Below are 13,765 nucleotides of genomic sequence, written 5' to 3'. Positions count from 1 at the left end.
TTGAGAGTTTTTTAATATGAAGGGATGTTGAATTTTATCAAAGGCCTTTTGTGTGTCTATTGAGATAATCATGTGGTTTTGCCTAGTTCTTTTTGTATTGAACCAGCATTGCATCCTGGGGATGAAGCTGACTTGATCGTGGTAGAAAAGCTTTTTGATGTGCTGCTGGATTTGGTTTGCCAGTATTTTATTGAGGATTTCGACATCAATGTTTATCAGGGATATTGGCCTGAAGTTTTATTCTAGATATGGTACCAGCTCCTCTTTGTACCTTTGGTAGATTTCAGCTATAAACCTGGTGAATAGACTTTAGAATAGAGACTTCGAAGTAAATATATGAAGTGGCTGGGGTAAATTCAGTAAGTACAGACTGTGTCACACCACAAGCCCTGCCCATCCTGAGGGCCATTCGCCTCTCAGCTCCAGAAAATTGTTGTCATGTTGGAATGCTCAGTGGAATCTGACCTTCCAATTATCTAAGGAAAGCCAAAGTTCTGGATTTTATGCAAAGTATCTGTGGTTTTAAATGCTACCTAAAAATTTAAAAATGGATACAACAAGCAAACTAGATTGGCAGCCTGGATGTCTCATTAGTATACAATCTCAATAGTTTTCCAAGTGTTTCTACACACTTTATTCCAAATGATCCTCACACCAACTGTGAGATGTAAATAGGGATTCATTGTTCCATTTTAGAGAAGAGAAATCAGTGACTCAGAGGAGATGAGCAACTCATCTAAAGTCACAGAGACAGCAAGTGATGGTAACAGACTAACTTGCTGGTCCTTTGAACCTGCTACACCACATCCTTACAACTAAACTTCTCTGAAACAAAGACAAGGGTCCGCAGGCATCAAAAAGGATTTAGGTACTGGGCACAGGAGGGAAAGCATGTAGGATGGACGGAGACTCTTGTGAGTCATAAGGTGACAGATAGCAGGAAGATGTGTGCTCTTTCCTGAATGTATCCCTCAAATATGATAGAAAGCTAGCCGTCAGTGATAAAATTACAGGAAATGAACAATTCTATTATGCTAGGTTCCAAAAAATGCAAGAGAAGGGTTTAGTCACATGCATATTCTAGACCTTCAAGAATCAAGTTTCAGAATGTTTCAGGGGGAAAAAGCTATGAAAATATGTCCAGAGATTCTTAAAGCAGTCATGGCTCAACAAAGTTGGGAGAGTTTAAGTGCCAAATTCTGATACTACCATCACAAATAATTGCAGTATGTAAGAAAATGAAGAATCAGTTGAACAGTAAATGTGACTACATAAAGATCTCAGAGCACGCGAGTGCAGTGGCTTACACCTGTAATCCCAGCACTTTGGGAGGCTAAAGCGGGCAGATCACAAGGTCAGGAGTATGAGACCAGACTGGCCAACATAGTGAAACCCCATGTCTACTAAAAATGCAAAAATTAGCCGAGTGTGGTGGCACGTGCCTGTAGCCCCAGCTACTTGGGAGGCTGAGGCAGGAGAATCACTTGAACCTAGGAGGCGGAGGTTTCAGTGAGCTGAGACCGTGCCATTGCACTCCAGCCTGAGCAACAGAGCGAGACTCCATCTCAAAAAAAGAAAAAAAAACTCAGAGCTTTGAAGTCTATCATAAAAGAAAGGCATGAAATCAAAGTAATTGCGGCATTATTCACAATAGCAAAGACTTGGAACCAACCCAAATGTCCAACAATGATAGACTGGATTAAGAAAATGTGGCACATATACACCATGGAATACTATGCAGCCATAACAATTGATGAGTTCATGTCCTTTGTAGGGACATCGATGAAATTGGAAATCATCATTCTCAGTAAACTATCGCAAGAACAAAAAACCAAACACCGCATATTCTCACTCATAGGTGAGAATTGAACAATGAGATCACATGGACACAGGAAGGGGAACATCACACTCTGGGGACTGTTGTGGGGTGGGGGGAGGGGGGAGGGATAGCATTGGGAGATATACCTAATGCTAGATTACGAGTTAGTGGGTGCAGCGCACCAGCATGGCACATGTACACGTATGTAACTAACCTGCACAATGTGCACATGTACCCTACAACTTAAAGTATAATAAAAAAAAAAAGAAATCAAAGTAATTGTCCAAAAGTCTTACTTATTGAATGAGCAGGGCTTTGTCTAAAAAGAAACAAAGTGGGAAAAATAAAAATGGCTTCTTGGCAAAATGATGTGCAAAATAGAACAAGAAAAGAGGAAAATTGTTGTCTGTAGTAGATAATTTAAATGTTTGTAGATAAGTAAGACAAAGCAGAATGATTTGAAGCTTACTTTACCCCCAATTTCTTTTTTTGTTGTTGTTGTTTTGAGACAGAGTTTCGCTCTTGTTGCCCAGGCTGGAGTGCAATGGCATGATCTCAGCTCACTGCAACCACCTCCACATCCTGGGTTCAAGTGATTCGCCTGCCTCAGCCTCCAGAGTAGCTTGGATTACAGGCGCCCACCACCATGCCTGGCTAATTTTTTCTATTTTCAGTAGAGATGCGGTTTCACCATATTTTAGCCAGGCTGGTCTCGAACTCCTGACCTCAGGTGATCCACCCGCCTCAGCCTCCCAAAGTGCTGGGATTAGAGGCGTGAGCCACCATACTCGGCCCTTTACCTCCAATTTCTATATTCAAGGAGAATAATCTTCAGACAATACCCAGATGATTAATCTATGTGATGAAAACATACAGGTGCTTAATACATTGGAAATGGTGAATTGATGTGCGGTCCAAGGCATGGGAGGAGCTGGTGAGATCACTGATTCTCTGTAGAAGAGTTAACATTTCTAGTTTGAGACAAATTACAGCCCTACATACTGAAATGACTACAGATATGATTACTAAGAAACACCAAGAAGAGGCTGACTTGTCAACTAACAAGTATTTACTGAGTGGCTGCTGTATGCCATGCTGAAAGAAATAAAAACTCAAGAGTGAGGAAGGCAGATGGAGTTCATGTCTTCATAGAGTTTTCATTCCACTAAACTAGATAGTAAAAAAAAAAGTACATAAACAAATAAGATTATCTCGGGCACTTAGAAGTAAAAAATATATATTTATGGTAATGTAATAGAAGATTTGACGGGGCAATCACTTTGGCTAGGTTGGTTAGGGAAGGTCTTTGAGAAAGTGACACTCAAATAGAGACTTGAACACTGAAAAGGAAGTAGTTTTATGACTCTATGAAAGTATTCCCAACTGCAGAAACAGCAAATACAAAAGTCCTGAGGCAGGAATGAGCTTGGAGGATTTCAGGAGCTGAATGAAAGCTAGCATGGTTGGAGCCCAGTGAGTGATGGGAGACTAGAAGGAGACGCAGTCAAAGTGCTGGGACTAGATCTTAATAGGCTCCAATGAAAAGATTTTATTCTTGTTATAATGGGAAGCCAATGTAGGGTTTTAAGCAGGGGAGTGACATGGTGTGATTTACATTTTAGAAAGTTCACTATCTTACTGTGTGGATAATAGGTAATAAGGGAACAAGAGAGTAGTCAAAAAAAGCCAAATAGGAAACTGTTTCAGTAGTCATTATGGATTGGTCGTGTCCCTCTAAAATCTATATGTTGAAGTTGTAACTCCTAGTATATTATAACTTTATTAGGAAATAGGGACTTTATGGAGGTAATCAAGTTAAAATGACCTCATTAGGATGGGCTTGAATCCAATATGACTAATCCACATCCGGTATAATGCTGGCAGGCACACAAGGAGAACACTGTCTGAAGAGGAAGGCAGACATTAGGGTCCTGCTTCTACAGGCCAAGGAATACCAAAAATTGCCAGGAAACCACCGGGATCTAGGCAACAGGCATTCTCTCTCATAGCACTCAGAAGGAAGAAACCCTGCCAGTACCTTGATCCTGAACTTCTAGCCTCCAGAACTGTATGGTTCAAATCACCCAGCTTGTGATACTTTGTTATGGCAGCCCTAGGAAATAAATAGTCCAGAAGTGAGATGATGGTGGCTTGGAGTAGGATTATAGCATTAGGATGGGAGAGATGCTTGGCTTCCACTTTTTTGGAAGAAGATTCTACAGGATTTACTGATAAAGTAAATGTGAGAAGAATTAAGGATGACTCCTAGGTTTGGTATATTAGCGAACCGATGGATGATGCCTTTTACTGAGATGGGGGAAGTTTGTGAAGCAACAATTATTTGCTCAGTGGGAGAAGTGAGAAATCAATAGATTTGTTTAGGTCACGTAAAGTAAGATGTTTATTACATGTTCAAATGAACATCTTATCTTCACAGTTAAATGTATTCATGTGAAGTTGGTGGGTTGTGGTGATTGGGTGGAAATCTGGGCTGGGCTGGAGATATAAATTTAAAAGTTATGAAGAAATATTTCATATATTTGATATTCAAGTATATTCATATTAATACTCACATACTTTATATTCATATTTTTCAAATATGAACAAGTATTTGTTCAAATCAGGACAGGTATATAAACCACGTGATGAGATGAGTGAGTGTAGACATACAAGAAAGCCAAGAATTTGGTCCCTAGGAAGTAAAGCATTCAGTAGCCTAAAAATGAGCTGAAAAAAGAGAAAAAGAGTTAGTCTCTGACATATGAAGAAAACAAGGAGTTTTTGTGTTATTTTAGAAGAAAATGAAAGTATTTCAAGGAGGATGTAGTGATAAAATACTGGAGAGGGTTCCAGTGGGTTGAAAACTGAAAATACATCATTGGACTGCAAGATGGAAGTCATTAGAGATTTTAACAAGTGTCACTTCTGTAATGATCTTGATAAGAACACAACCAGAGTGGGTTGAAGAGAATGTGGGACATGGAGAGGTGTAGACAGTGACTGTAGGAAACTCTTTTAGGAATTTTTCTGTGAACAGTGGCCGGAATGGAGCAACAGATGAAGAGGGATATGAATTCAAAAGAATGGGGCTGAAGTTTGTGATATTAAGACATGGCATGGTTGCTGACGGGAGTGATCCAACAAAAAAAGATAAATTAATGATGCAAAATAAAAATGATAACTTTAGGAGTAAAGTCTTTGAAAACATGAAAGGGGATATGCTTGTTTTAAAATGGGAGCAAAGACATGTCCTCCACCATATTCAAGGGAAAGCAGTGAATGTGGCCAAAGAGGCAGGTGATTTGTTGGAATTGGGGGTGAGACAAGGTGAAAGACATGATGGCATCTATTTTATTCATGAAGTATAAGGTGAGATCAGTAAAGGATGACAAAGATTTGGAGACAGAGAATAAGCTGTCAAATAGTTGTCTATTCACAATCAGAGTAGAAAAGTGACTTTACTGTGGAAGTATATTGAAAGTGTCTGATTGTGTTAGATGCTCATTTGGGGTTTATGATCATATATTTTATGTGACCTCAGTTAGCAGACAGGTGTATGATATTCTCCAAAGTGGGTCAGGTGTTCAGGTGCAGATGCAACATACATGACTAGGGAGTGACAAGACTGAAAGACACAGGCAAGTAACCACAACAATTTAAAACGAGACAGCTCCAAGTTTCTGAAAGCCCCCCCCAAAACAATGGGATTGCACGTTAGGCCACCTGCTAGCTATATCCTAGACCCAGACGTTTTCCAGTGGAGAGGAGAGGGTGACGGAAAACATTTCCATAGAGGGCAGGGCAGTGGGGAGTATGAGGTAAGGTCAGAGTCACCTAGGGATTTTTAAAGCCACACTTGCTCACTCCCCAGTGATGCTGAGAAACAGCACCCCATGGGAGGTATGGAGCTAAAATGGAAAATTTTTCTTTTCGTGGACATTACTATTGATGGGAATAGGCCAAATCCTTAGAGTAGATGGAATAGAAAAACAAATTGTGAGTGACTGGCACAGTTCATGCACTCCTAGAAGATAAAGATGTAGGCAGAAGGACACAGCATGAGCTCAGTAATAAAAAGTCAAACCAAACTTCTCACTTCCTTTTCTCAGTGCATTAAAAGACTGCCAGAGCAGGGCAGGTGAGCAAGCAAGAACAAAGATTTTATTCTTGGGAATAGGAGAGGGAGATGTTTAGAAATAGGTGGAAGATTATTGAGTAATATTAAGGGTCCAACTGATGTTGAAAGTCAGGCATGGCAGTAATCTGCATTCTTCAGTAATGCTCTCCCTCAGTCCTGAAGAGCATAGACATAGGATTAGAAAATGTGGCCTGAGCGCAGTGGCTCATGCCTGTAATCCCAGTACTTTGGGAGGCCGAGGTGGGTGGATGACTTGAGGTCAGGAGTTCGAGACCAGCCTGACCAACATGGTGAAATCCCGTCTCTACTAAAAATACAAAATTAGCTGAGCATGGTGGCGGGCACCTGTAATCCCAGCTACTTGGGAGGCTGAGGCAGGAGAATGGCTTGAACTCGGGAGGCAGAGGTTGCAGTGAGACGAGATCATGCCACTTCACTCCAGCTTGGGCAACAGGAGTGAAACTCCATCAAAAAAAAAAAAAAAGGAAAGGAAAGGAAAGGGAAGGGAAGGGAAAGGAAGGGAAAGGAAAGGAAAAATGTGATCTTGACTTTGGAGGTCTGCCCAGTGTGTTGGAAAAATCTAGGGAGGAAGAAGTCCAAGGTCCTAGTGAAAAGACTGAAGTGAGAAGTGATGAACCCAGGGAACGAGGTAAGTTGAGGGAAGGAAAGGAGGCGAGGGCTGGGCGCAGTGGCTCACGCCTGTAATCCCAGCACTTTGGGAGGCCGAGGAGGGCGGATCACAAGGTCAGGAGATCGAGACCATCCTGGCTAACATGGTGAAACCCCGTCTTTACTAAAAATACAAAAAATTAGCCGGGCATGGTGGTGGGCACCTGCAGTCCCAGCTACTCGGGAGGCTGAGGCAGGAGAATGGCATGAACCCAGGAGGCGGAGCTTGCAGTGAGCCAAGATCGCGCGGCTGCACTCTAGCTTGGGCACAGAGCGAGACTCTGTCTCACAAAAAAAAAAAAAGAAAGAAAGAAAAAGAAAGGAGGCAAGAAGGAGACTCTTTGGACTGAGATACTAGGGCAGTAAGTGCAGCCACCAACCAAAAATCTTGTTGGATTGAAGAGCTGGTGTGAAGGGAATCAAGACATGGGTGACATGGCAGGAGTATGGATTGTGGTCATATAGTAGGAGGACAGTTTTTCACGTGGGTTTCCTGGAGAGGAATCAGATGTTTCTGACCATTACTAGCTGTGTGCCAGCCTAGGAAGTTCATTCTTAAGTCTTTCAGAAGTGGAAGAAAGCAGGAAAATTGCTTGCTAAATTACCCATGAAAGTCAAAACCTTTCTTCCTTAGAACTTTTGAAAGCGAATTGTCACTAGGACATATGGGGCTTGATCTGGTCAACCATCTCATGATTTTAAATTTTCATTTGGGATTTTTATCTACCTCTTCATAGCAGAGCAAAACAAACTTGTCTTTTTCCCATAAATATAATTAAAAAAGAGACAGGCTGAGGATACCTACCAATGGGTCACTCTAGGCCTTGTCAAAGTATGGGATCAGGATATGAAGTAAATCCCATTAATTGCTGTAATTGATAGCTCCAAAAGGGAGTATGGCATACAATTAGAAGTTCCCAAAAGTTTGCAGCTCCCCTGGAGATGTTATAAAATAGAATCAGGGTTATTAGCCCACATTCAAGCAAAAGCTTGTTTAAAGTGGGGCATTTTCTAACTTCTTCTGGATAGACTAGGCCTCTCTTCACAGTTTTGTTAAATTTAGTGTTTCATGAAACTTACCAAGGCCTTTAATATTATGTACATGCCTTTAATTATAAGCACATATTTCTTCTCTATTGCAAGATTTCTCCTGAACTTTACAGATCTGTCAGTGCAAGAGGAAACTTGGATACCACATGTGGAAATAACAAAAGTGGGATATGAACCTCGATTAACTAGCACATAAAGAGTGCTGTTCCCTGAAAAAAAACTGTTGGATTCATTTAGCTAATCATCTCTTGATGAATGTACTCTTGCTAGTATAACCTTCTTATTACCATGGAGTTACAAATTAGGTCTGCAAAAGACATCTGGAAACATCTGGCCCCTTCTAAAGCAATAACATTCCGGTGTGTTTTTTGACATACTATGCAGACTCTTCCAATAATTCTGGATCTTACACATTAAAAGCTCTCAAGCGAAGGTGCTAGTTAGATTTTTTTAATGTTTTATTTCCCCCAAAATAGCAATCAAATAACTGGATATACACATTTCCATTTTATAATCACTATCACACTGTAATCTAATTACTTGTTTAAATGTCTGTCTCCTCACTAGATTAGCCCCTTAGAGAACAAAACATGTATCCATCTGTGTAACTTCCTTAATGAAACTACAGGTATGTGCTGGAACTGTATCCTCTACAAACAAGAGTATTAATAGGTGAGTAGCTTTCTTTAAGAACATTTATTGCAGTATTGTTAAAATGGCAGCAAACTGGAACTAAACCAAATGTCCATCAAGTGGGGAATAATTTTAAAAGTTATAGTAAATCTATAGATAGAATATTATTTGGCTTTAAAAAAAAATGAGTTAGAGCTGCATCAGTTGACCTGGAGAGATGTCCATGATATATTGCTACATGAGAAAAGCAACTAACAAACGGAATTATAGAGTGTTATTCCAAATTGTAAAAGTAAACAATGACGGCTTGTGAAAAAGATAGGTGTTTATGGTTGTGGGAGAATATTCATAATGCACTAACAGGGGTTACCTTAAGGATGATCAGGAATTAAGGTAAATGAGTGTGGGAGAATAGTGCTAGCAAAATGCAAAAATACTCATGCCATAATGCTAAGGGAAAATGCAGAATGCATGATTTTAGCAATAGTTTTTTTAAAAGAAAAGTTTACCTTTCGGTGTCTTACTGGTTGATGCCAGGCATAGTTCTTAAAGCTCTACATAGACTGTTTCACTTCCTGCCCGCACCAACTCTGTGAGGTAGGGATTATTATTTCTTTAATTTCACGTAACAGAAAACTGTGGTCCATAGAAGTTACTGAACTGGCCAGTGGTCACACAATAATTGGCTAAGCTAAGACAAAATAATAACAGGCAAATAGGCAAAAAATGAAATTGCATTTTCTTCCTAGAAACTAATCAGATCAAATGAAAAGTATCCATTTAATTAAGTAATAGACCTGTGGATTATTTTTTGCCTTGAATTTTTGCTATTATTTAATATTACTTCATTTAAATAAAGTAAAATTACTAAAAATAAATACAATAAAATGGCTAGTATGGTGGTTTTCAAAACCTGTCCTCAAGTCCTTTGATGTGGGAGGTCTGTGTTTCTTCCCTTTGAATCAGGTGGGGCCTGTAACTGATGGTTCTGGGCAACCACATAGGAGAAGCAACATTTTGTGCTTTTGGATGCTGAGTCAAAAAAGGTAATACAGCTTCTTCCTGGCTTCCTTTTTGGGAAGCTTGCTTTGGAGGATGCCAGCCACCATGAAGTGAGTCTCATACAGAGAGGAACTGAGGCCCCAGCCAACAGGCAGCATCTACTGTCAGACTTCAGATGGTGCCAGCCTCTCCCTAGCTTTGGAATCTTCTAGCTGAGGCCCCAGAAATCACAGAGCAGAGACAAATTATGCCAACTACACTTTGCCTGAATCTTCAGTGAGCATAATAAATGTCTGAGTTTTTGTTTGTTGTTATTGTTTTGTTTATGTTTGGTTTTGTTTGTTTTGTTTTGTTTTGCTACAAATTACATAGCAACAGATAGCTGGAAGAGATTCTGCAGTGATGTTCGTCAGTTTGGGGTAGGTTTTCCCTTAGTTTTATTCTTCTGCTCTCTTTAGGCATATTGTGGTGGTTAATTTTATGTATCAATTTGGCTGGGCCACAGCACCCAAATATTTGGCCAAACATTATTCTATATGTTTCTGTGAGGGTGTTTTTTTTTTATGAGATTAATATTTAAATCAGCGGACTTTGAGTAAAGCCGATGACACTCCATGATGTGGATGGGCCTTACCCATTCAGATAAAAATCTTTTTTTTTTTTTTATACTTTCAGTTTTAGGGTACATGTGCACATTGTGCAGGTTAGTTACACACGTATACATGTGCCATGCTGGTGCGCTGCACCCACTAACTCGTCATCTAACATTAGGTATATCTCCCAATGCTATCCCTCCCCCCTCCCCCCACCCCGCAACAGTCCCCAGAGTGTGATATTCCCCTTCCTGTGTCCATGTGATCTCATTGTTCAATTCCCACCTATGAGTGAGAATATGCGGTGTTTGGTTTTTTGTTCTTGCGATAGTTTACTGAGAATGATGATTTCCAATTTCATCCATGTCCCTACAAAGGACATGAACTCATCATTTTTTATGGCTGCATAGTATTCCATGGTGTGTATGTGCCACATTTTCTTAATCCAGTCTATCATTGTTGGACATTTGGGTTGGTTCCAAGTCTTTGCTATTGTGAATAATGCCGCAATAAACATACGTGTGCATGTGTCTTTATAGCAGCATGATTTATAGTCCTTTGGGGTATATACCCAGTAATAGGATGGCTGGGTCAAATGGTATTTCTAGTTCTAGATCCCTGAGGAATCGCCACACTGACTTCCACAATGGTTGAACTAGTTTACAGTCCCACCAACAGTGTAAAACTGTTCCTATTTCTCCACATCCTCTCCAGCACCTGTTCTTTCCTGACTTTTTAATGATTACCATTCTAACTGGTGTGAGATGGTATCTCATTGTGGTTTTGATTTGCATTTCTCTGATGGCCAGTGATGATGAGCATTTTTTCATGTGTTTTTTGGCTGCATAAATGTCTTCTTTTGAGAAGTGTCTGTTCATCTCCTTCGCCCACTTTTTGATGGGGTTGAATAGAACAAGGACTGACCTCTCCAGCAAGAAGGAATTCTGCCAGCAGATTGAACTGCAACTCTTGCCCGATCTTCCTGCCTGCCACCTACCTCATCAGGTTTTGGATTCACCAAGCCTCCAGAATCACATAAGCCAATTATGTCAAAACAAACCTTTGTTTGTCATCATTGTTTTGTCTGTGTTTTGGTTTGGTTTGGTTTGGATGGGCTCAAGTGATCACTCTTCCTCTGAGCCAATCCAGTTCAATTAAGTTCATATCCCATTGCTACCCCTCTAATTTTCTCACCTTGTTCAGCACACAGAAGAGAAATCTTACTTCTGCTATGACAAGGCTGCCTAGATTTGGAAACATAAAATGGCAAAACATAACTTCTCTCTCTCTCTCTCTCTCTCTCTCTCTATATATATATATATACACATATATATACACACACACACACTCTCTGAATAGCACACATATTACACACATTATACCTTTAACTCTGCTTCCCAAACTACTCACCAGTTGTGCCTGCATCCAAACCTCATTGTAGTATCCAAATAAATCACTTCTGTTTAAGTTATTGTATATGTGATATATTTAAGAGGTCTAGAAAAGAGACTAATAGTAGCATAGAGTCAGTCTTCTAAACTTCTTTCTCTCTCTCCCTCCTTAGGACAAAAATTGGAAGCAATATGCAGCCATTTCCAACAAATGAGCAGCCCACATATTAGATGGCAACATCAAGGATAGAAAACTTTAGGAAGATAAAGGCCTGGGAAGTAGATTAGCTGTGGCTTTCGCCTGGATGTGGCTTCATGGAGTTACATATGCCACGGAGAATTCCCGAGTGACAAAGTGATCAAATCCAGGCAAAGGAAAAAAGGAAAGGTGCAGCTTACCCCTCGAAGCAGTGGGCAACTGTCAGAACCCACTTCTTGGCAATGAGGACACAGCCACAGATATGTCCACTGGGTTCACTCTGCAGAGAACACTGCCATGGCCACCTTCCAGGGCGACTCGTCCGACCTCCAAGGATCCTTTTGTTCATTCGGGCAGCAGGGCGGCGCCCACAGTCTACCAAGGAGCAGAAGACACAGTTTGTGAGTTGATGCCAAACCTTGCTAAATGCTTAGCTCTTTGCTGTCACTTACAAGCGATCACTCTTCCCCTGAGCCAATCCAGTTCAATTAAGTTCATATCCCATTGCCACACCTCTAATTCTCTCACCTTGTTTAGTACACAGAAGAGAAATTTTACTTCTGCTCTGACAAGACTGCCTGGATTTGGAAACATAAAATGGTATAACATTAAGTTACATATTTCTTGTTCAATTCAAACACTTTACCAGTGAAATACAAGACAGCTCCAACTGTTACCACCAGAAATCACATTCTCTGAGCATTTCCTGTGTTACCACAGGAAAGCACATTCCTCTTGGTGCAGGAATTCTCAAGGCAGGAGTGTGGTCAGATATTAATCATGTTGTAGGCAGGAGTATATGGAATATATATACTTCTTTTTTTAGTTTATTTAATGTCATCATAATTTAATTTCACATTTGTGGGAAAAGAAACTATTTTAACAAAATTTCCCACATCATTTTGGCTGGTGGAACCACCACAACGCAAATTCAAACTACAGTTCTCAAGGGGAGATGGGAGTACTTTTTAGAATCAGTGGTGCGGAGGCAGCATGTCAGATTTTTATGCTTATACAAAGTGGTGTGTGCTCAAAACAAGTTGAGAAATACTCCAAGATGAGTAAAATATGACTTCAGAAATTTGAAGAACAGATTAAGAAATGGAATATTTAGACTGGAAAGGAGTCTTACCAAGACTCCCAAGGTTAAATTTCTGCTATATGAGAAGCTGACAAGAGGAAAAGTAGCTTAAATTTGTTTCATATAACTTTAGACGACATGATCAGAACTAGTAGGTGCAATTTACAAGAATTGTGGGTTCAGGAAAAGAATTTTCTAAAATCTAAATTCAACTTTGAATGCAAGAACATGGTCCCTGTTAAAGGATCTTTCAATGTGATGGCACAAGATAATTCAGTTTGGGGTAGAAATTTTAATCACTAAGTTCTCTTCCAACCATGAAACATTTACATTACAACCTCAATGTAAATGAAAAAGGACAATAAAAATCCATATTGGGACTTTCAAAAATACTATGATGTACTTAGAATCCTAGATCTCTCAGATTGAAAAAAAAAAATCCAACCCTAAATATATAATTTCCACATTCCTTTCTGAAGATTTACTGTATTTTCATTTCTTGCTAAATTTATATAGGGGCAAGTGTAATTATTTGCATACAATAAATTATGTAATACAGGAAAAGCTCATTTGCTTTCTACCCTCCCACAGTCTAAAATCCTCTCTTCATTACTCTCTATTACATTATTCTAAATTTATTTGCAGCACTTACCAAAGCCTAAAATTATTTTTACTAATTTATAATCTTTATTTTCACCCCCATATAGTGTATGTTCCCTGAGATGAGGGCCTTCGTTTCCCCTCATTCACTTCTACAACCCCTCAAAGCCTAATACTGAACTTGGCATTAAAGAAATACTTAATAATTAGTTGTTATTTGTTAGATTGAAAACACATAGCTCTTAGGAATAGGAAAAGTCATCAAAGACTATTCATCCAACTTTTTAGTGGAAATTGCAGTTATATAAGATAACACTTGTAGTTAGTAAACCAGGACTAGAACCAAGTTTACCAACTCCCAATCTAGAATGAGTTATTTATTTATTTATTTACTTGACCTGAAAGGTTTTTTCTGGAATTACAGGTTTGGGGAAACAAATCACTTGGTTAAAAGATTTAGGTCATTGTTTTAGAGGAAGTACTTCAATTGACAAATATTCAGAAATTTGGCTGCAGAGTTTGTTCTATGAGGAAAATGTCAAGAACTTTTTAAGAGGAAATGGTCCATTTTTAGTTTTCCTCTTTAAAAT

At 39.5% G+C, this 13,765-nt stretch overlaps 1 protein-coding gene across 3 annotated transcripts in view; it reads right to left on the bottom strand.

The window, feature by feature from the left end:
• Window positions 1-13,765, bottom strand: part of CORIN (corin, serine peptidase) — a 251,514-nt gene that overhangs the window by 17,849 nt on the left and 219,900 nt on the right. For all 3 annotated transcript variants that reach the window (XM_001153181.7, XM_009447950.5, XM_063808926.1), the window contains 2 exons: window positions 12,023-12,072; window positions 11,695-11,869 (listed from right to left, as the gene is read on the bottom strand). In XM_001153181.7, the coding sequence (XP_001153181.1) occupies window positions 11,695-11,869; window positions 12,023-12,072 (225 nt within the window). The remainder of the gene's footprint in view (window positions 1-11,694; window positions 11,870-12,022; window positions 12,073-13,765) is intronic.

The sequence above is a fragment of the Pan troglodytes genome, chromosome 3 (assembly GCF_028858775.2).
Source record: "Pan troglodytes isolate AG18354 chromosome 3, NHGRI_mPanTro3-v2.0_pri, whole genome shotgun sequence".
Lineage (NCBI taxonomy): Eukaryota > Metazoa > Chordata > Mammalia > Primates > Hominidae > Pan > Pan troglodytes.
This window is presented reverse-complemented; position numbering and strand designations above follow the sequence as displayed.